The following is a 24,153-nucleotide window of genomic DNA, read 5'->3' as shown; positions in this document are numbered from 1 at the left end:
GTGCCCACACTGGCCCTACAGGCTGGAATCATCCACTCTGTGACTCACTTGTCTCTCTGAACGAATATAGCTAACTTTTAGCCCCTTTCTCTGTCCCTTTCCAGAATAGCAGTGCTTGTCCTCAGGGCCCTGCTCTCAACAATCTTACAAACTCTCTGACACTGAATCATTGATCAGCAGTGAGTTCCATGTTTGGGTTTGTTTCTTTTTATAGTCCTTAGCCCATTCTGGAATCTCTACTGAATTAACTGATGCTTCCTATACATTGTTCTTGTAAAGGCAGCAAATAAATTAAATCTAATTATTAATTTGCTTTGTTGTGACTTTTTTTAATTTCAAAAAGTAAAATTCTTTGTGATTAGTTATACATACACTATTTTTGAAATTATTTTCTGTTGTTTATTACAAGATATCGACTATAGTACTATACAGTAAACCCTGTGCTATACAGTAAACCTTTGTTGCTTGTTGCATATCTATTTTTTAAAATTAGAAATCTAGCATTCTGTTCATACTAAGTCAAACAAGTAGAATCAAAATGCAATTTTTTTTTTTAGTTAGGCAAAAATTTGTAAGGTTTCTAAAATATATATATTATACATATTATTTATATATATGTATACAAGAGCTTTTCTACTATGTTTGATAAAGGCTTGCTAGAGAAGATGGAGAAATTGGAAAATATAAACTAAATGAAATGACAGCTCGGATGAGTTTCATGTTTTTATTTGCTCCCCACCACCCCCTTTTCAAGTAGGAGACGTAATGCCTTCCCAGAATGAAACATCTCTTTATGTTAGAATGTGGGGTATTTTGGAATGACAAGGCTGCTCAGTTCTCTGATCTCAGTCTCATTTCACAAATCTGGATTATTGGACAATCTGTTTTTTCTGCCTGGAATGTTTTCTCTCTGAACTTTTCCTACCTGGCAAAACTACCAGTAGTTGCTCATAACTTTCAAATTCGATCTCCATCCAGAAAGCCTTCCAGACTCTCTAGAACTGTGTTAACACACAGTCATGTGAAGACCCTGAGCCCCCTGGAAAGTGACTACTGCAAGGTAATATGTGCTAACACACTCAGTAGATGTATGAGACTTAGTATACAACAAACAAGTAAAATGGTTCATTGATTTTCACACTGATTACATGTTTAAATACATTTTGGATATACTGGATGAAGGAAAACATAGTATTGAATTAATTTCATTTGTTTCTTTTCACTTCTTTTTGAGGTGGCTATTAAAAAATTTTAAGTCCCGTATACGGCTCATGTTTGCAGCTTACATTTTATTTCTATTGGATAGTGCTGCCATAGTCTAGAACATTGGTTTTGAAATCACAGGGGGAGCTGGAGAATGCAGCTGATTTGTAAGTTTCTGTCTGAAAATTTGTGAATGGCAATTTGGAGTGAAATAATTTAGGTTTCTGATGCGTCAGTAACATAGTCAAGAATAATCAACAAACAAGCGGTTACTAGCAGTCACCAGTAGAGGGGTGGAGGGGCAATATAGGGGAGTGGGATGTAAAAACTATTGGGTGTAAGATAGGCTCAATGATGTACTGTACAACATGTGGAATATAGCCAATATTTTGTAGTAATATAAATTGAGTGCAACCTTTAAAACTGTAAGAAAAATAAAATTAAAAAGTAATAAATAAGCAAGATAAAAATAAAAGAATAATCAATGAAGAATGAGTATATTAGGTCTTTGCGGTTACATACAACAGCATTAATCTTCCATTAATTTTGCTGAAATACCCATTTCTTCCCTTTCCATCTCTAACTCTGGGGACAAAGGAAAACAGCATGACAGTGTGTATGCACACATGCTAAGTCGCTTCAGTTGTGTCTGACTCTGTGTGACCCTATGGACTGAAGCCCGCCAGGCTCTTCTGTCCCTGGCATTCTCCAGGCAAGAATACTGGAGTGGGTTGCCAGGCCCTTCCCCAGGGGATCTTCCCAGCCCAGCGATTGAACCCACATCTGTCCCCTGCATTTGCAGGTGGGTTCTTTATCATTAGAGCCACCTGAGGACAGTGTGTGTAGAGTCTTATTTTTTCAGTTGACTAGCCCCTGGACTGAGCAAACAAAATGTAATATGCTCACAGCAGAATAAAGAAAAAAACAATGAAGAAAAATGAGGACAGTCTCTGAGACCTCTGGGACAATATTTGAATTATAGGGGCCCAGAAAAAGAAGAGAAAGAGTCTGGGAAGATATTTGAAGGATTATAGTTGAAAACTTCCCTACCATGGGAAAGGAAATAGCTACCCACATCCAGGAAGCACAGAGAGTCCCACACATGATAAACCCAACACATGGAAACATGTATTAATTAACTAACAAAAATTAAATACAAAGAAAAATATTAAAAATCAGCAAGGGAAAAGGAACAAATAACACACAAGGTTATCAGCTGATTTTTCTTTAGATTTTTAGAGGCCAAAAGGGAGTAGCAGGATATATTTAAAGTGATGGAAGGGAAAAACCTAACAAAGGTTACTCTACCCAGCAAAGGTCTCATTCAGATTGAATACAGAAATCAAAAGCTTTACAGACAAGCAAGCTAAGAGAATTCAGCATCACCAAACCAGCTTTACAACAAATGCTAAAGAAATTTCTCTAGGCAGGAAACAAAACAGAAGAAAAAGACCTATAAGAAAAACCCCAAACAATTAAGAAAATGGTATAGGAACAGATGCATCGATAACTACCTTAACGTAAATGGATTGAATGCTCTAGCCAAAAGACACAGACTGTATAGACACAAAAATAAGATCTGTATATATGCTGTCTGGGGCTTCCCTGGTAGCTCAGAATCTGCCTGCAATGCCAAAGTCTGTAGTTCAGTTCTTGAGTAGGGAAGATACCCTAGAGAAGGGATAGGCTACCCACTCCAGTATTCTTGGGCTTCCCTGGTGGCTCAAATGTAAAGAATCTGCTTGCAATGCAGGAGACCTGGGTTCAGTCCCTGGGTTGGGAAGATACCCTGGAAGAGGGCATGGCAACCACTCCAGTATCCTTGCCTGGAGAATTGCATGGACAGAGGAGCCTGGTGGGTACAGTCCATGGGGTCACAAAGATTTGGACAGGACTGAGCAACAGCTTCCCTGGTGGCTCAGATGGTAAAGCGTCTGCCTGCAGTGTGGGAGACCTGAGTTCGATCCCTGGGTCAGGAAGATCCCCTGGAGAAGGAAATGGCAACCCACTCCAATTCTCTTGCCTGGAAAATTCCATGGATGGAGGAGCCTGGTAGGCCACAGTCCATGGGGTTGCAAAGAGTTGGACACGATTGAGCGACTTCATGCATGAGCAACTAAGCACAGCACAGCATATACGCTATCTACAAAAGACTCATTTCAGATCCAGAGATACATGCAGACTGAAAGCGAGGTGGGTAGAATAAGATATTCCATGCAAATGAAAATCAAAAGAAAGCTGTAGAAGTAATACTCACGTCAGACAAAACAGACTTTAAAATAAAGACTATTACAAGCGATATGAAAGGACACGACATAATGATCAAGGGATCAATCCAAGAAGAAGACATAACAAATGTATATGTTTATGCACTCAACAAAGGAGCATCTTAATACATAAGGCAAATGCTAACAGCCATAAAAGTGGACGTTGACAGCAATAAAATAATAGCAGGGGATTTTAACACTCCACTCACACCAATGGATAGACCATTCAAACCGAAAATTAATGAGGAAACACAAGCCTTAAATGACACATTAGACCAGATAGAGTTAGTTGATATCTATAGGACATTCCATTTGAAAGCAGCAAAATACACTTTCTTCTCAAGTGCACACAGAACACTCTCCAGGATAGATCATACCTTGGGTCACAAGTCAGCCTTGGTAAGTTTAAGAAAACTGAAATCATGTCAAGCATCTTTTCTGACTGCTCTGAGATCAGAAATCAATTGCAGTGAAAAAAAACTGTAAAAAACACAAACACATGTAGGCTAAATGATACGTTACTAAATAACCAAGAGATCACTGAAAAAATCAAAGAGGAAATAAAAAAATTCCTAGAAACAAAGGACAATGAACATATGATGACCCCACAACTATGGGATGTAGCAAAAGAAGTTCCAAGAGGGAAGTTTATAGCAATACACTCCTACTTCAAGAAACATAGAAAATCTCACATAAACTAACTTTACACCTAAACCAACTAGAAAAAGAAGAATATACAAAACCCAAAGTTAGTAGAAGGAAATAAATCATAAAGATCAGAGCAGAAATAAATGAAATAAAAATGAAGAAAACAAGAGCAAAAATCAATGAGACTGAATGCTGGTTCTTTAGCCAGACTCATCAAAAAAAAAAAAAAAAAAAAAGGAGAGGACTCAAGTCAAAATTAGAAAAGAAAAAGAAGTCTCAACTGACACTGCAGAAATGCAAACGATCATAAGGGACTACTACAAGCAACTATATGCCAATAAAATGGACAACCTGGAAGAAACAGACAAATTCTTAGAAAAATATAGCCTTTGAGGACTGAACCAGGAAGAAACAGAAAATATGAACATATGAAATATGTTCACAAGTAATGAAATTGAAACTGTGATTCAAAATCTTCCAACAAATCAAAGTCCAGGACCAGGTGGTTTCACAGGCAAATTCTAGCAAACATTTAGAGAAGAGCTAACACCTATCCTTCTCAAACTCTTTTTAAAAACTGCAAAGGGAGGAATCCTTGCAAGCACATTCTATGAGATCACCATCACCCTGATGTCTTTGTCTCTCTGACAAGAGATTTCGCAAAGAAGAGAAAGTGACAGGCCAATATAAATGATGATCTTAGATGTAAAAATCCTCAACAAAATACTAGCAATCCAGATCCAACAACATACTAAAAGAATCGTACACTATGATCAAGTGGAATTTATCCTAGGCATGTATGAATTGTTTAATATATGTGAATCAATAGGATAGAACACACTAATAAACTGAAGAATAAAAACCATGTGATCATCTCAATAGATGCAGAAAAAGCTTTTGACAAAATTCAACACCCATTTGTGATAGAAAAAACAAACAAACAAACATAATAAAGGCCTTATATGACAAACTCACAGCTAACGTTCTCAATGGTGAAAAACTGAAAGCATTTCCTTTAAGATCAGGAACACTTCATTATTCAACATAGTTTTGAAAGTCCTAGCTAGGGCAATCAGAGAATAAAGAAATAAATGAATCCAAATTGGAACAGAAGTAGAACTGACACTGTTTGTGGATTACATGATATTATTCATAGAAAACCTAAAGACACCATCAGAAAACTACAAGATTTAATCAATGAATTTAGTAAAATTGTAGGATACAAAATTAATGCACAGAAATCTCTTGCATTCCTACATGCTTACAATGAAAGATAAAAAAGAGAAATTAAGGAAACAACCTCTTTTATCATTACAACAAAAAGACTAAAATACCTGTGAATAAATTTACCTAAGGAGGCAAAAGACCTGTACTCAGAAAACTGTAAGATACTGATAAAAGAAATCAAAGAAAACACAAACAGATAGAGAGAGAAACCATGTTCTTGGTCTGGAACAATCAATATTGTGAAAGTGTCTGTACTACCCAAAGCAATCTATAGGTTCAATGTAATCCCGATCAAATTTCCAATGGCATTTTTCACAGAATTAGAACAAAAAAATTTACAATTTGTATGGAAACACAGAACACCATGAATAGCCAAAGCAATCTTGAGAAAGAAAAATGGAGCTAGAGGAATAAGGCTCTTTACTTCAGACAGTACTACAAAGCTACATTCATTAAGACAGTATGGTATTGGCACAAAAACAGAAATATAGATCAGTGGAATAGGATAGAAAGTCCAGAGATAAAGACATACTCCTATGGTCACCTAATCTACGACAAAGGAGGCTAGAATATACAATGGAAAAAAACCAGTCTCTTCAATAAATGGTGCTGGGAAAATTATTCAGCTATATGTAAAAGAATGAAATTAGAATAATCCATAATACAATACACAAAAATAAACTCAAAATGGATTAAAGACCTAAATGTAAGGCCAGACACTATAAAACTCTTAGAATGAAAACATAGGCAGAACATTCTTTAACATACATCACAGCAAGATCTCTTTTGACCTACCTCCTACAGTAATGAAAATAAAAACAAGTAAACAAATGGCACCTAATTAAACCTAAAAGCTTTTGCATAGCAAAAGAAACCAGGAACAAGGCTATCAAACAACTCTCGGAATGGGAAAAAATATTTGCAAATGAAGCAACTGACAAGGAATTAATCTCCAAAATATATGAACAGCTCATTTAGCTTAAAAAACAAAAAATCCCAATTTAAAAATGGATAGAAGACCAAAATAGATATTTCTCCAAAGAAAACATACAGATGGCAACAAACATATGAAAAGATGTTCAATATCAGTACTTATTCGGTTCGGTTCAGTTCAGTTCAGTCGCTCAGTTGTGTCCGACTCTTTGCGACCCCACGAACTGCAACACGCCAGGCCTCCCTGTCCATCACCAACTCCCGGAGTTCACCCAAACTCACATCCATTGAGTCGGTGATGCCATCCAGCCATTTCATCCTCTGTCGTCCCCTTCTCCTCCTGCCCCCAATCCCTCCCAGCATCAGGGTCTTTTCTGATGAGTCAACTCTTCACATGAGGTGGCCAAAGTATTGGAGTTTCAACTTTAGCATCAGAGAAATGCAAATCAAAACTACAATGCGGTATCACCTCACACAGGTCAGAATGGCTATCATCAAAAAATCTACAAACAATAAATGCTGGAGAGGGTGTGGAGAAAAAGGAACCCTCTTGCACTGATGGTGGGAATGTAAACTGCTACAGTCACTATGGAAACAGTATGGAGGTACCCTAAGAAACTAAAAATAGAACTTCCATATGACCCAGCAATCCCACCACTGGGCAAAGAAAATCATGATTCAAAAGGATATCTGCACCTCAGTGTTCATTACAGCACTATATATAGTAGCCAGGACATAGAATCAACCTAAATGCCCATTACTAGAGAATGGATAAAGAAGATGTGGTACACATATAAATGGACTATTACTCAGCCATAAAAATGAACAAAACTATATCATTTGAAGATATGGCTGGACCAAGAGACTGTCATACAGAGTGAAGTCAGAACAACACATTGTATATTAATGCATGTATGTGAAATCTAGAAAAATGGTATAAACAATCTTATTTGCAAAAGAGAAATAGAGACACAGACATAGAGAACAAATGTATGGACACCAAGTGGGGGAAGTGGTGGATGGGATGAATTTGGAGATTGGGATTAACATATATATATTGCTATGTATAAAACAGACAATGAATGAGAACCTACTGTATAGCTCAGGGAATCTACTCGGTGCTCTGTGGTGACCTAAATGGGAAGGAAATCCAAAAAAGAGGGGATATATGGCTGATTCACTTTGCTGTACAGCCGAAACTGACACAGCATTGTAAAGCAACTATATCCCAATAATAAATAAATAAAAGTAATGTTCCTATATGAAGTAAACCTTCTCTCTGTGGCCAGGAGGACCATAGATAATAGGATACCAAGATGTACTGGGAAAGTGCACTGAGATGGTTGTTAGGCTGCTAGCCTGACTCCTCCAGCAACATAAGCCTCAGTGAAAGTGGAAGGTGAATGTCTCTTTGCAATCCACAATGCCACACCAAATCAGAGAAGACAATTTGGGTTTTAAAACCATTACATGCCAATAAAAACAGAAACATAGATCAATGGAACAAGATAGCAAGCCCAGAGATAAACCATGCACCTATGGGCACCTTATCTTTGACAAAGGAAACAAGAATATACAGTGGGGCAAAGATAGTCTCTTCAAAAAGTGGTGTTGGGAGAACTGGATACATGAACTTTTACACGTATCCAACTACATGTAAAAGAATGAAATTAGAACACTTCCTAACACCATACACAAAGATAAACTCAAAATGGATTAAAGACCTAAATATAAGACCAGAAACTATAAAAACTCTTAGAAGAAAATATAGACAGAACCCTCTATGACATAAAACATAGCAAGCTCCTCTAGACCCACCTCCTAGAATAATGGAAATAAAAACAAAAATAAACAAGTGGGATCTAATTAAATTTAAAAGCTTTTTCACCACAAAGGAAACTATAAAGTGAAAGAAAGCCCTTAGAATGAGAGAAAATAATAGGAAATGAAACAACTGACAAAGGATTAATTTCCAAAATATATAAGTAGCTCATATAACTCAATACCAGAAAAACAAACAACCTAATCAAAAAGCAGGCAAAAGACATAAACAGACATTTCTCCAAAGAATACATACATATGCTTAATAAACTCATGAAAATATGTTCAATATTGTTTATTATTAGAGAAATGCAAATCAAAACTAAAAGGGATATCACCTCACACTTGTCAGAATGGCCATCATCAAAAAACCACAAACAACAAGGCTGGAAAAGGTGTGGAGAAAAGGGAACCCTCTTGCACTGCAGGTGGGAACATAAATTGATAAAGCCACTATGAAAACAGTATGGAGATTCCTTAAAAAACTAGGAATAAAACTACCATGCATGTATTAATCACTCAGTCATGTCCAACTCTGTGTAACCCTTTGGACTGTAGCTCACCAGGCTCCTCTGCCCATGGAAGTCTCCAGGCAAGAGTACTGGAGTGGGAAGCCACTCTCTTTTTCAGGGGATCTTCTTGACCCAGAGATCAAACCCAGACCAGGCAGATTCTTTACCATCTGAGCCACCAGGGAAGCCCAAAACTACCATACGACCCAGCAATACTACTTCTAGGCATATACCCTGAGGAAAGCAAAACTGAAAAAGACACATGCACCCCAACGTTCACTGCAGAACTATTTACAGTAGCGAGGACATGGAAGCAAACAAGAGGTCCATCAACAGATGAATGGATAAACAAGCTGTGGTACATATATACTATGGAATACTATTCCACCATAAAAAAGGATCACATCTGAGTTAGTTCTAATGAGGTGGATGAACCTAGAGACTATTATACAGAGTGAACTAAGTCAGAAAGAGAAAAACAAATATCATATATTAACACACATACATGAAAGCTAGAAAGATGGTACTGATGAACCTATTTGCAAGGCAGCAATGGAGATGCAGACATAAAGAACAGACTTATGAACACAGGCGGGGTTGCTGGGAGGAAGGAGTGGGTGAGATGAATGGAGAGAGTAGCATGGAATCATAAATACTACCATATGTAAAATAGATACCCAAATTTGCTATATGACACAGGGAACTCAAACCAGGGCTCTGTAACAACCTAGAAGGGTGGGAAAGGGTGGGAAGTGGGAGGAGGTTCAAGATGGAGGGGACATATGTATATCTGATTCATGTTGATGTATGGCAGAAATGAAACCAACAGTGTAAAGCAATGATCTTTCAACCAAAAATAAACAAATTTTAAATAAACCATTATATGCCAAGACCATGTCTTTGTTGAACCTAGTAAACAGTCAGTGCTTATTAATTATTTATTATTAATATAGCCTTTCAGTAAAAGAGAATCAGTGGAACCACTACTCCAGCATGCTAATTAATTCTGTGTAAAAAGAAGGGCTAATCTCTACTTTAAAACATTGTGTTCAGTCGTTCAGTTGTGGTCGACTCTTTGCGACCTCATGGACTGTAGCTCTCCAGGCTCCTCTGTCCATGAGGATCTCCAGGCAAGAATACTGGAGTGGTTGCCAAGTCCTCCTCCAGGGATCTTCCTAACCCAGGGGTCAAACCCAGGTTTCCAGCATTGCAGGCAGATTCTTTACCATTTAAGCCACCAGGGAAGCCCAAGAATACTGGAATGGGTAGCCTATACCTTCTCCAGAGGATCTTCCCGACCCAGGAACTGATTCAGGGTCTTCGGCATTGCAGGTGGATTCTTTACCAGCTGAGCTACCAGAGAAGCCCACTTTAAAACATTAATCATGGAAAGTAAACTGAAATGTGGCCAGAAAAAAAAAAAAAAAAGAAATGCCTATCAATATTACTGGTTGGTAAAATTTGCCATCTGCATTTTATAAGGAGGAAGCTGTGGCTTAGAAATTATGTGACTTGGCCAACATTTCAATTTTACATAATTAGTTTGTGATTGAGCCAAAATTCCAAAGTCATGTTTATGCCAGCGGGAAGAATTTGAATACAGACAAAAGGGCAGATATCATGGAAAATTCACAGTATATATAGAAATGCACTTTACAATGACTTAGCCACTTCTCTCCACATATTCCAAGCTCATTATCCCTCAATTCAGAGATTACCCCCTCTTTGGGTCTCCTTGGATGAAAACGAGCTCTCCTTTTCTTAATTTTCCAATATTCCTCATTCAGATCTGGACACACAGTGCTTTATTGTTAGCTTTTTATATGTACATGTCTGTCTCTCCAAATAGACTAGAGCTTGCTTATTTCGAATTCCCCACAGCGTGTCTTGCTGAGTGGGGGCTCAGTAGAACCTTCTTAGTTTATTAATTACCAGTCTGCTTGGCTTAGCTATTGATGGTTTGTGGTGTCTTTTTACAGTGTCTGAACACTACAGAAACAGTGGCTCTTGGTTCAGAGATACCGCATGTTCAACTAAGCTGCCAAGCCAGTATCAAATAGCATGATGCTGAACACAGACATACCTGTAAAATGCAACTCATGATATCAGATGCGATTTTTGCATGGGGAGCGTCTTCATCTTTCCCGGAGGGCCTCAGGTTGTGTTCCAAGCAGGAGTCCCAGAGCCCCACGAGGGCCTTTGCGTGCTTTTCAATTGATTCTGTCTCTCTGATGGCTGTTGTAATTCGTGTGATACAGATTTCAACCACTGCTTGGTCATTGTTATTGGTTTGGTAATCCTGTTTGAAAGAACAGCTTCATGTTAAATACTACTCTGGAAAATTACCCTTCAAAGAACCTACAAAATATGAGCTCAATCATATAGCAAATGGGTTTGCCACAATGTGGCTAACGGATAAGGTTGTAAAACCCAATAAAAGACCTTCTTCCTTGGAGATGAGAATCTTGTGGAAGAGGTAGATTTGCAAAAGTGCTAAAATGGAGCAGGTTTGATACACAGACAGGGAGCTTAATTATTCACTTGCAAGCAGGCTCAAATTTCATGCTATTTTAAAGTTCACTAAAGGTGAGGGTTTACTTTTGGCTCTGATATTTCAGCAACTTTTTTTTTTTTAATTTAATTTTTTTTTCAGAGCAATTATCTGATCTTTTTTAATTTTAAAATCTTTAATTCTTACATGTGTTCCCAAACATGAACCCCCCTCCCACCTCCCTTCCCATAACATCTCTGTGGGTCATCCCCATGCACCAGCCCCAAGCATGCTGTATCCTGCGTCAGACATAGACTTGTGAAATGTTTCAATTACCCTACAATTTCTCCTCACAAGCTTTCCCTTTCTGTACACAACAGAAATCTTTTCAGCTCTCCCTTTTCAATTAAAATAACCACCAAATCCTTTAAAGTATTCCCCAACCAAATTTCCCTCTGTTCCCCTGTTTTAATTCTTCCTCAAATACCTAATCATCTTTATTGAGCAAAAATATGTTCTTATAAAACACCTAAATGTGAAAACTAGGCCCATCACTTTAATTTGGAAGATTGGCCTGACTGTGAACTCTGCGTGGTGGATTAACTCTTACACTGTCACGTACTATCAGAGTCAGAAACTGATGGGGCTCTTCTGTCCAACTGCAAATTCCAGCTTGATCTTTTTCCTATCACAACTAATGCTGCAGTAAACATCTTAGGCATGAAACCGTCTCCATGATGTAGATTATGTATAGCCTAGATTCTTCAGAAATGGAAATTTCTGAGACAAAACTCAGGAACATTTTAAGGCTTGTGATACACACTGCCAAACTATTTTTCCAGAAAGGTCTTACTAATTTAAACTTCCATCAGCTGGGTGAAAGCAAGCTTTGCCCATTGTACCTTTGCAAGAACAGAGTATTTTTAATTTTTGGTAATTTTATACCTGAAAAACAGTATCTCATTGCTGTTTTCCTTGGAATTTCTTGATCAGAAGTAAGGTCAAATATTTTCAACATGTTTATTTGCCATTTGTATTTCCTCCTTTGGGAACTGCCCACTGTACCCCATGTCTATTTTTCCTTAGATGACTTCATTTCTTTTTTTTTGGCTCTTCTTTGGTGAAATAATATTTTTTCTACCAAGGATATTAAGTCAGCTTTTGACATACTGGTTGTGAATATGTTTCAATGTTACATTATTTTTAGGGTTTTTTTTGCTGCTATTTATTGACATGCTAAAGTTTTAGATAGCCAAATCTGTCAATCTTTGGGACCTTTTTTTTCTTTTTTAACTGGAAATTTAAGTTGGTTAAATTATATTTTTAAAAGATAATACACGAACATGATACAAAAATAAAAAGATACAAAGAAAAGATTTTCAGTGAAAACTCTGTCTCCATCTCAGTTCCCTTTCCTGGGGAAACCATGCTCACCAATTTCTCATATTTGACAAGAAAAGTCCAAGTTCATATAAATATCCATCTGTACTCACTCCTTTCTTTCTTTGTGATTCTTTTAATAGGTTTTTAAATTTCACATTTTATTTATTCATAGATTTAATAAAAATTTACCTGTATTTTTTCTACACGAAAAGAAAACTTAACAAAACACTTACTGTTTAGTATTTCAGAAATTAATCTTTTAACCATTCACTTAGCTCTTGAGTCTATCTGGCACTGATGGAAGTAAGATGTACATTTTCTACAAAGTAGCTAATCTAATTTTTCCATCATTTACTGAATAATTCATTTCCTAGTAACTGTCTTATGTACATATCAGGTTCTATCTCAGGGCTGTCTTTTCTGTTTGTTTGTTCAGTTTTTCAATTCTATAATACTAATTTTGTTATTTTCTTCATGTAAGTTCCACACATTTTTAAAAGGTGCTTCCTAGTATATTTTATGTCTCTATTGTTGCTGTAAACAAAATCTTTGTGTTTTCCTCATTAGAACTTTTAATGAATTATTGCTCATTATGTCAGCCTACATCATTTTTGTATTTATTATTTGTTGCTTTTGCCCCTCACTAAGTATTTCTTGTTCATAGGCTTGCTCCATTAAAGCCACAGCAGTGTTACCTACACACAAACCTTGCTGTACAGCCCCCACTGAGGAGCTCCAGCCCTGGGTCCTTGGGGAGCTGAGGCCTGGCCATGCCGCTGGATGGCTCAGGATCCGTCAGTCTGGCCTGGTTCTCTATTCCTGCCAGCAGCTCCCCACCCTGACTTGGATTGGGCCAGTGGGTAAGGGAAGGGGAAGGACTGGTGGGAGGAATGCAGGTCAGGCTCTGGCCTCTCTCCACCAGCTGTCCTGGCTCTTCTATGGCGGCCCTGCTGCTGGGCTACACTGTAGGCTCCTGCCTGAGCTGAGAAACTGAGGCAAGCCACCAAGTCCTCCTCTGTCCCGACAGAAGGCGCTGTGAGTCCACCCCAACGCAGAAGGCACCATTCTGCCTCCCTTCTCGGAATAAGACTTCTGCTCCAGCTGCCAGGAAGCCATTTTGGGGGAAAATGGTCTCTCTTCTGGGCCTTAGAGCTCATTTCCTGCCTCTGGTAGTGGCCCATGTAAATGCAGCACCTGCCACACCTCAGGTCTTGCTGAAGAGCCCGGGTGCCATGTACAGGTGGACACCCTGAGGCGAGTGAGTTCACATGTAGCCACCAGCAAACTAGGAAACCGCGCAAGATGCACCTTGGCCTGTGGGCTCCAGAACCACCTGAAGACACTGCTCTGCGTTCACCTCCTGTAATGAGTATCCGCTCTCTTAGGCATAATTTGAATAAATGAAGTTATACTCCAAGGGCCCTCAAAAGCAAATATTATAACACCGCGTGGCTATTTCCAGGACTAGAAAGAATGAGGCTCTGATCTTGGGGCCACAGTGGCTGAGTCCAGGCAAGGGGAGGTTACATGTGCAGTAAGTTGTCCTGCACACTTACCTGAAGACCACAGATGCTGGGAGGCCTTCCACATTCCAGGTGAATTGAAGGAAAATGGGTACACAGGTTCAGGCCAGCACTGCTGTCCACTGCCTGCCCCTCTGCTCCCCACCACCTCATCCCAGACCACCAGGGCCCAGAAAGGTCATTGTAGAACCCTCACTACCTGCCAAGCATCCGGCTTCAGATCAGCAACCATCATTCTTGTCTGTTTCTCAGAAGTGACAGGCCTGGTGTGAGTTGGGGGCTGAGCCAGAGAGCAGGGTTTTCTTCCAGAATCCACTTCCTTATGGCATCTGGAAGGTCTGGCGGACACAGCTCAGGTCAAGTCCTCTCCAGGTGGATTCTGAGGTTGGAAGAGGCTGGACCTCTGATGGGTGGCCCCTCACTCAGGCCATGTTACTGCTCAGTGCACAGTGAAGTCCTGCACACTCTCCTTCAGCGTACAGCAGGCGTCTGCCTTTGTCCGTTTCTCCAGCGCCGCTCCTGCTGCAGCTCGGTCTGCGGCTCCCGCCGCTCGCAGGCCTGCAACTGGTGCTGGGCCTTGTCCGGGAGGTCAAGTGCAGCCTCAGCTCGCTGCTTCCAGAGTAGGGCGCCACACAGCTGGCAGCTTGTACTGGATGTAGGCTCTGGCAGATGGCGGCGTATAGGCCAAGACGGTGAGTTCCAGAGGTAACGGCGGCCGCTCTGGCCCCTGCTCGGCTGCAGCCCGCTTCATCTTCCTGGCACCCAGGGGCTCCAGGAGGTCTGAGAAGGCGCTGCTGAGGCCAGGGTCCAGGCTACCCGAGGGGGACACAGGCAAAGCAGAGGTGCTGGGGCCTCTTGCACAGGTAGGCAGGTAACGCCAGGAGATAGAGGTGGGGAAGATGGAGCTATGGGCCCTTGGCCCTCAGAGCAGCACTTCCTGCCTCACCCGAGCCAGCTGACTTCAGTGGGGCCAGGTGGGTAACTGAGCCCCTTGGTCCTGCTTGTTTGGCACAACCTAGAGAAAGAAAATTACTGTGCGACTTCCCTCTGTCAGCCTGTAATATCCACTGATTCCCATCAATGCAAGCGGTTCTCCTCGAAGTGATCGGAGCAGAAGTAGATGTACTCGGATTCTGGGTCCCACAGGTGCTGAACCCTGGAGTCCAGCCCCTGGGAGTTGGCCAGCTGCAAGCCTTGCCTTGGGTTGTCCTGGGCAAACCTGTGGAAGAAGAAGGGTGGCTGTGCGTCTGGCGTGTCTCCCACGTGCAGCCTGAATGAGCAGTGACGGGGCGTGGTTTCGCCGTAGCTCCACGTGGAAGTCTCACGGGGGTGTGTCCTGTATTTATTTTGTACGGAGTTAGCTGTTCAGCTCGGAGAAGGCACTGGCAACCCACTCCAGTACTCTTGCCTGGAGAATCCCATAGCCAGAGGAGCCTGGTAGGCTGCAGTCCATGGGGTCGCTAAGAGTCGGACACGACTGAACAACTTCACTTTCACTTTTCACTTTCATGCCTTGGAGAAGGAAATGGCAACCCACTCCAGTACTCTTGCCTGGAGAATCCCAGGGACGGTGGAGCCTGGTGGGCTGCCGTCTATGGGGTCGCACAGAATCGGACACAACTGAAGCGACTTAGCAGCAGCAGCAGCAGCAACTGTTCAGCTCATCTTAATTATAATATTTTTTCAGATCATTCTTTTCCGTTTTCTAAAAATATTTCTGTATTGTATCTGTACCTTTTATATATCTCATGGCTTATTGTGTCAGAATTTCCTAAGCTATTACACATAGAAACAACAAAAGCAAGATTTCTGGTTTAGTTTCTGGTTTTAGTTCCTAATTTTTAATATAAAGTTTATGGCCAAAAGCAAAGGAATACTGTAAATGTTTTAAATCATATAGGATGCACCACTTTCTTTTTCTTTGAAAGTTTAAATATTTGTCTTAATTTTTCAAAATGTCCTCTCAAAAAATAAAAAAAAAAATAAAATGTCCTCTCAGCATCTAAAGAGGTAACCAAGCAGTTTTTTCCTTAGCTGGCTTATGGATGTGAAGTTTTATGTTATCATACAGAATGAAATTTCCAGATGTTCATCCATCACCACATTCCTAGAACGAACACCACTTGGTTTGGTGGACTGTTTACTATACTTTCTTTTACCTTTTTCCTTCGTGGGTGTGTTGTTTTATTTTAATGCAGCAAAATTATTAGTATTACTTGTGCCAGAACCTATACAGCAAATAGGTACTTACAGAGTCAAATCATAGGAAAAAGTGGAATACTAGAGGGAAAATTAATGATGCTGACTTTTCAAAAAACCTCTACCACAACAGAAAAACCAAAACCATCCTTAAGGGTGAAAAATAATAGAGAACGCCTTTGGGCTAAAATCACTATCTTTGGCCATAACTATTCTTGTAAAAAGCCGTTATTTTAATGGCATCATTTTGAAACATAAAGCAACATCATATTGGTTATTTTATATAATAAAGGTAATATATACATAAAATCAGATGAAACAGAACCAATACCATAGACAGAAGGAAGCCTATATTCCAACTGTAAATGCTAAGGTGGTTAATATGATTAATCGTTTAACATTTTCTCTAACTCCAAGAAGAGGAGGAAATGGTGTACCATGTTGCTTTCAGAACATGTAATAGTATCTGGTACATAGTTGATGCTCAGTAAAGGTTCACTAATCTAATTTATTTATCTAATTCTAATTTATTTATCTAATTCCTAAAAAAATGAAGTTTAGTTGATCTATTATTGTGTTAGTTTCAGGTATACAGTATAGTGGTCCAGTATTTTTGCAGATTACATTCCATTATATGTTATTATAAGATAATAGGTATATTATATTAGCATATAATATAATGCTATATTCTAAATTCTTGTTGCTTATCTATTTTATATATAGTAATTTTTATCTATTAATCCCATACCCTTGATTTGTCCCTGCCCTCTTCCCTCTCCACTTTGGTAACCACAGGTTTATTTTCTATGTCTGTGAGTTTGTTTCTGTCTTGTGTGTGTGTTCAGTCTCTCAGTTATGTTCAACTCTTTGCAACCCTTTGGACTGTACCCTCCAGGCTCCTCTGTCCATGGGATTTTTCAGGTAAGAATACTGGAGTGGGTTGCCATTTCCTCCTCCAGGGGATCTTCTTGACCTAGGGATCAAACATGTGGCTCCTGCGTCTCCTTCATTGCAGGTGAATTCTTTATTGCTGAGCTATCAGGGAAGCCCTCTGTTTATATTTATGTTCATTTGTATTTTTTTTATATTCCACATATAAGTGATATTATATAGTATTTGTAGGGTTTCCCTGGTGGCTCAGATGGTAAAGAATCTGCCTGAAATGCGGGAGACCTGGGTAAAGAATCCGTCTGCAGGATATATAAGAGACACGGGTTCAGTCCCTAAGATCCTCTGGAGAAGGGCATGGCAACCCATTCCAGTATTCTTGCCTGGAGAATCCCTATGGACAGAGAAGCCTGGCAGGCTTCTGGGGTCACAAAAGAGTTGGACATGACTGGGCAACTAAACACACATATTATTTGTATTTCTCTGTGTGACTTGTTTCACTTAGCATAATATTCTCATCGGTTTTAATTGAATAGGAAAGAAGATTTTGTTGGCACTAATTTTCAAAATTTAATTGTTTGAAAAAATTTATGGATCTTAATTTAAAATTTAATTTAAAAAAATGGGAAATAAGAAAAAAGTCTCCCATTTCCCCTGCTCATTATTCTTCAACAAAGTGCTGAGTTATTACTCTCTTGTATATCCTTCCAAAGATTTTATACATATATTTGAGTAAATGTAGGTATGTATGTATAGAAATGCGTGATACACATATATTCATACACATATACACTCCCCCACTCCTTATTTTACACAAAAATGGTAGCATAATGGACATACACATCTGCCTCTTGCTCTTTCACCTCATACTGAATCTTGGAAATCTTTTCAAACTAACATATAAAGAGTTTCCCCATTCAGTTTTATGGTAGGATAGTATTCCAATGTAAGGTTGTACCATTTGTTTTTATTGTTCAGTTGCTAAGTCGTGTCCAACTCTTTGAGACCCCGTGGACTGTAGCCTGCCAGGCTCTTCTGTCCATGGAACTTCCCAGGCAAGAATACTGGAGTAGGTTGCCATTTCTTTCTCTAAGGGATCTTCCCGTCCCAGGGATCGAACCCACATCTGTGTCTCCTGCATTGGCAGGCAGATTCTCTATCACTGAGCCATCAGGGAAGCCTGAGGTTGTACCATAGTGTATTTAATTTGTCTCCTATTGATGACCATTTAGGCAGTTTCCAGTCTGGAATTATGAAAAATGTTGCATTGACTAACTTCATATGCAAGATACTTCACACTTACAGGAGCAATTGTATAGGACAAATCTCTATAAGTGGAAGTAGATTTGTGTCTTTTCATTACACTTCTGTTTCATTTTTTTCCCTGGTTGCTATATCATTACCATTACTATTACTTCTGCTGCTGTTGCTGCTGCTACTACTACACAGGAGATACAGAATCAGTTTGTATAGTTCTGAAAGAAAATTTCTGATGGTGTTTTTATTAAAATATTTTGACTAAGGGGTAACACATATCTATGATACTGAGTTTCCTATGTAACAACATAGCATGCCTCTCACCTGAAACTATCACAACATTGTTAATTGACTATACCCCAATACAAAATAAAAAGTTAGAGAAAAAAGAACAAAGCATGCCTCTCTACTTTTCAAGTCCATTTTTGTGTTCCTCAATAAGATTTTAAAGGTTTCTTAATCTAGGGCATGCACATTTCTTAATGCAGATTATTTATATATGTAGATACTTTATTTATCTATTTGTTGGCACTCTAAATTGGTTCCTCTTGACCAGTATTTCCACTAATTATTATTATATAAAATCTATCAATTTCTGAACACAAATTTGATACCCTACCAATACACTGAATTCTTTTAACTGTTAAGAGTGTTTTAGTTGATTCTCCTGGATTTCCAGGTATGTTATTGTGTTATTTGCACAATATGATAATCTTACTTCTTCCTTTTTAACCTTTGCTGCTAATTTTAACTTTTTATTAATTGCTTTGTCTATCATCTCTAGAAAAATGTAAAATAATTACATTACACTAGAATGTCTTGTATAGTTTCTGACTTTAGTGAAAATGTTCCTAGAATTTCTCTAGTAAGCATTTTACTAGATATTTTTTTTTTGGGGGGGTAAGATAGGTACATTTTATAATGTTAAGAAATTATCAATCTATTCCTATCTTATTAAATTTATCTTTTAATCAGAATGGATGGTGAATATCATTAAGTACCTTTTTAGAATTTATAGATATATCAAATTATTTTTGCCCTTAGATCTGTTAATATGACAGATTATAGAAACAAATATCTTAATGTCAGTTATATTTGCATTCCTGGAATACATCCCATTGGATTCCGGGAAATTAATTTTTTAATGTGCTACTGGGTTTGATTTATTAATGTTTTATTAAAAGTTTCACATCAATATTTGAGGGATTGGTCTTTATCTTTGTGAAGTTTCATAACAACTTTGTGACAATTTTGAAAAAAGATTTTGCTTATTTATAACGTTACTTAATTTGTTTTTACTTTCATGTATTATGGCCCAAGAGAAATGAATTAAAATTTCCTACAACTAATGTATCTTATCTGTTTTTTTTGCTGGTGTCTCCTAAAGTTTTTGTTTTATGAATATTGTTGCTACATAATTAGATGTGTAGATATTCTTAATCTTTATAATTTGTGAATCAAATCCTTTGTAGTAAAATTGCCTTTCTTATCTCATTTAATGTTTTTGGAATACATGTTTCCTTGGCTGATATAAATATCATGCTTTCTGTTTCTTTTGATTTGCATTTGCTTAGCATCATTTGCTTATTTTATTTTTATTTAAAAAAATTTTTACAGACTTTCACATTTATTTATATCAACTGAAGAGCTGTTAACTTGGTGTAAAACAATTTAGTAGTCATTATTCAGTGCTTCTTAATAGCTGAATATATGCCTGGCATATAGGTTATACAAAAATAAGAAGATAGTACTTGATCATCATATGATTCCAAATCATTCTATCATAAACAACAATTTAAACATGGGGGGGATACATATAGAGTTCACATATACTCATTTGGGAAGAGAGGGCCTTGCTTTAGCAAATATGTGGACAAATTGCTTCTCAGAATTTTCAGCAAAGAGGATTAATTTTGACTAGGTGTTGATTTTCTATCAGAAAGTGCCATTTTATGTGACTTATTTGGTAATTTGTCATGGTACAAAAAGATAATAATAACCTCACTAGATTTGAATATGTGGTGTGGTTTTGCTGTAAACATAAAAAGGATTTGCTTTTATTTGAATTACTAACATATATTTTACTTAACCAAGTAAATTATTATTTATCAACTTTTTAGTTTCATATTTTCTAAATCATTTTATTAAATATATGTTTCTCATTTGCTAGATTTTGCCATGTGATCCCATCTAAAAATCTTTTTCTTATAAGAGTCAAATTTGACCATTTAGATGAAATGATAGGATAGATATATTTGGTTTTAATATGTCATATATTATTTTATACTATGATTTTGTTTTTTATTAACTTTTGGAGTTCAGTTATTTTGCCAGAAAGTGGCACATCTTGGATTAGCTACAAACAAGGCCAGAAGGCACAAATAAGCTGTGTGAACAGGTGGCCCAGACCCCTATGTCATCTACTACTATAGAAATGACCTTACCCCCAGGACACACCAACAGTCCTATGGGAGGTTCCCTTATGATCTGCCAGAAGAGTAGGAAAATATCTGAACTTGGATTACTGATGGGTTGGCTCAGTATGTGGATACAAGTCAAAATTTGACTGCTGTTAAGAGTATAGACCTACTTAGAGGTGGCCCTTGAAAGAAAACAGTAAGAGAAAATTCTCCCAATGGACAGTTTCAGGCTGTGTACTTGGTCATTAACTTTATATGGGGAAAGGAACGCAAAGGTAAGAGCTAAGAATCATAAGTGGTAGGAGATGTCTTGGCTGAATGGCCAAGGACCTGGAAGAAGGAAGACTGGGAGATCAGAGATAAGGAACACTGAGTTAGAAACATGTAGTTTGATACATAGGATTTGGCACAAAGTATAGAGATCTTTTTTATCCCATGTTAATGCCCATGAGAGCATTAACCACCAAAGAGGCACTAAAAACAAGCATATAGAATGGCTTAACCAGACGACATCAGTTTTATCATAGCCACTTACAGTGTGCTCCAATGGCTGCATGAATGGAGTAGCCTTGCTGTGAGGGCTATAAGCTAGCACCACCCAACAGCATAAGATCCTTCTCCCCAAGGTTGGTCTTGTTATTATTGTCATTGCTTAAGTGTGCAGTCTGCTAGCAACACAGGTCAATGCTGAGCTCCCAAAATGGCACTGTCCCTCGAGGAGGCCAATCAGTGATTTGGTGGCAATTTTTCTTTACCTCAGATCTTTCCACTCTGAAAAAGACATCAATCTGGGGTAGGATGCGGTGGGAGGGAAGAGGGAGGTTCAAGGGGGATCAGACATACATATACCTATGACTGATCCATGTTGATATATGGTAGAAGCCAGCACAATAAAGCAATTATCCTCCAACTAAAAATAAGTTTAAAAAGACGTCAATTTGTATCATATAGAATTTACATGTAATCAGGGTTTGAGTTCGCCTTCCCTGCCCGCAGATCTTAAGCCTCAGTCACTGTTTAGGGATCACAGAGTATGTGCTCTGCTGACACAGGAGCCCATGACCATTATGGGCTTTACAGCAAGGAGCTCCAGCAGTAGGCACATGATCATGGAATTCACCCTGGTGGCTCAGAGGTTAAAGCATCTGCCTGGAATGCTGGAGACCAGGGTTCGATCCCTGGGTCGGGAAGATCCCTGGAGAAGGAAATGGCAACCCAGAAGGAAATGGCAACCCACTCCAGTACTCCTGCCTGGAGAATCCCATGGAGGGAGGAGCCTGGTAGGCTACAGTCCATGGGGTCACAAACAGTTGGACACGACTGAGCGACTTCACTTTTGCGTATCATAACCTCTCCTCCTCTACTCTGAAACTGCTGGATTGATAGATCTATAGAACAAGCTTTTGAAGGAGCAACTCAGCCAAATACTCTATAAGAATGGGCCACAATTCCCCAACGAATAATATATATATACATACTAAAATGATGACTGTGTGGCATGGTGATGAATTCACTATAGGCAGAAGACACAGGGATTCCCAGGTGGCAGTAGCGGTAATGAACCCATCTGCCAATGCAGGAGACATAAGAGGTGTGGATTCAATCCCCGGGTTGAGAAGATCCCCTGGAGGAGAACATGGCAACCCACTCAAGTGTTCTTGCCTGGAGAATCCCATGGACAGAGGAGCCTCACCAGCCCCAGCCCCTGGGGCCGCACAGAGTCGGACATGACTGGAGCGACATAGCACGCACACACACCTGCAGAATACACAAGCCTGGGAACCCAGTCACTCCAGGCTTCCATGACAAGAGACCAGCAGAAAACAAAGGGAATCACCATCCTGGCGAAGGTAACTGACTACAGCATCAGGAGGAAGCTGGGTGGCTGCTGCACGATAGGGGCATCTATAGGCACTGCCTTGACCAACTTTGATGTAAATGGACAATGGAGCAGTCACAACCTGAGAAGGGCCTGGACACCAGGGTCTCAGATCCCTCCGGAAGAAGCATCTGAGCCACCCAACTAGGAAGCGGCTTAAATCAGCAGAGGTGCTAGCTGAAGGTGAGGAAAATCTAGAATAGGTGATAGAGGAGGAAGACCATATTAATTTTCTTGTTGCTGCTGTAATAAATTGTCACATATTTAGAAGCTCAAGAATTTGTATTGACAAATTAATTTTCTTACAGTTCTGGAGGTAAAAAAGTTGCAAATGAGTCTTACTGGGCTAAAGCAGTGACAGTTCCCCCTTGGAGGCTCTGAGGAGAAAAATCCCCTTTCTTTCTTCTACAGGTTATCTGAATTCCTTGACTCATGGCCTTCATGAGCCTCTGTCTTCAAAGTACATCACTCCAAACTCTGCTTGCCTGATTCTATCTCCTTCTTCTGCCTCTTTCTTGCTTCCCTATATGTATTACATCCTAGAATGTATTACATCCTAGAATGTATCTTCCCTAAAATGTATACATCTGAAAAATCCCTTTTGCCATATGAGATAAAATTCACAGGTTCTGAGGTTTAGAATGTGGACATCTTTGTGCTCTGCTATGCTCAGTCATGTCTGACTTTTTGTGGCCCCTTGGACTGTAGCCTGCCAGGCTCCTCTGTCCAGTGAAATTCTCCAGGCAAGAATACTGGAGTGGGTTGCCATTTCCTTTTCTAGGAGATCTTCCTGACTCAGGGATCGAACCTGAGTCTTCTGCATTGGCAGGTGGATTCTTTACCATGGCCACCATCTGGAAAGCCCAGAAGAACAATTATTCAGCCAGCACTGAGATGATGAGTACCAACTGCATCCTTGATACAAACTGGAGTGGTAGAGATCAGTCAGCATCTCCGAAAAGCTGTGTCCACATGGGATGAAACTATTACATAAAGCAAATGAATTCAAATGGTGCCGGGGTAGACTGTATTGAAGATTATGCTACATTGTCCAAATCTCCTGCTAGGACAAAGACACTCATTTTCTCAGCTGCTGGCTCATAGCCAAGTCTGTCTGCCAAAACTGTCCTTGGACAAAGGAAATGGGCTCACCCAAGATTTTGTTTCTCCCTTGGAACAGTCATTTTAAATCAGGTCCCTGGGACTCAGTTACAACAGAATTTATATAGATGACATTGAGAAACACAGCAAACCATGCCTAAACAATCATTTAACAATAAATAGCAAAGAGAATTTCACTTGGGTGAAACAAGCCTCAGTAAAAGTTAAAGATCCAATTTACTGAAAGTATATGGCATATGTATGTGTCTGGGTTCATGAACACAAAGATCTAATCAATTCCATGCTAAGAGAGTGCTGGATTATTAAGGAATTCTGAAAAAGGTGCCTTGGAATGAGGCTGGGATTGCAGAATAGTGTCAGTGAGATTGTTGAGCTGAAGG

General features: G+C 39.1%; 1 protein-coding gene and 1 pseudogene across 2 annotated transcripts in view; both read right to left on the bottom strand.

The window, feature by feature from the left end:
- Positions 1-24,153, bottom strand: part of VEPH1 (ventricular zone expressed PH domain containing 1) — a 263,127-nt gene that overhangs the window by 221,087 nt on the left and 17,887 nt on the right. For both annotated transcript variants that reach the window (XM_068981170.1, XM_068981177.1), the window contains exon 2: positions 10,695-10,910. In XM_068981170.1, coding sequence (XP_068837271.1) covers positions 10,695-10,910 — 216 coding nt within the window. The remainder of the gene's footprint in view (positions 1-10,694; positions 10,911-24,153) is intronic.
- On the bottom strand, positions 14,448-23,085 carry LOC138091299 (THAP domain-containing protein 7 pseudogene; annotated as a pseudogene).

Source organism: Capricornis sumatraensis, chromosome 1 (genome assembly GCF_032405125.1).
Source record: "Capricornis sumatraensis isolate serow.1 chromosome 1, serow.2, whole genome shotgun sequence".
Taxonomy (NCBI): Eukaryota; Metazoa; Chordata; class Mammalia; order Artiodactyla; family Bovidae; genus Capricornis; species Capricornis sumatraensis.
The sequence above is the reverse complement of the archived record's forward strand: the minus strand, read 5'-3'. Positions and strand labels throughout refer to the sequence as shown.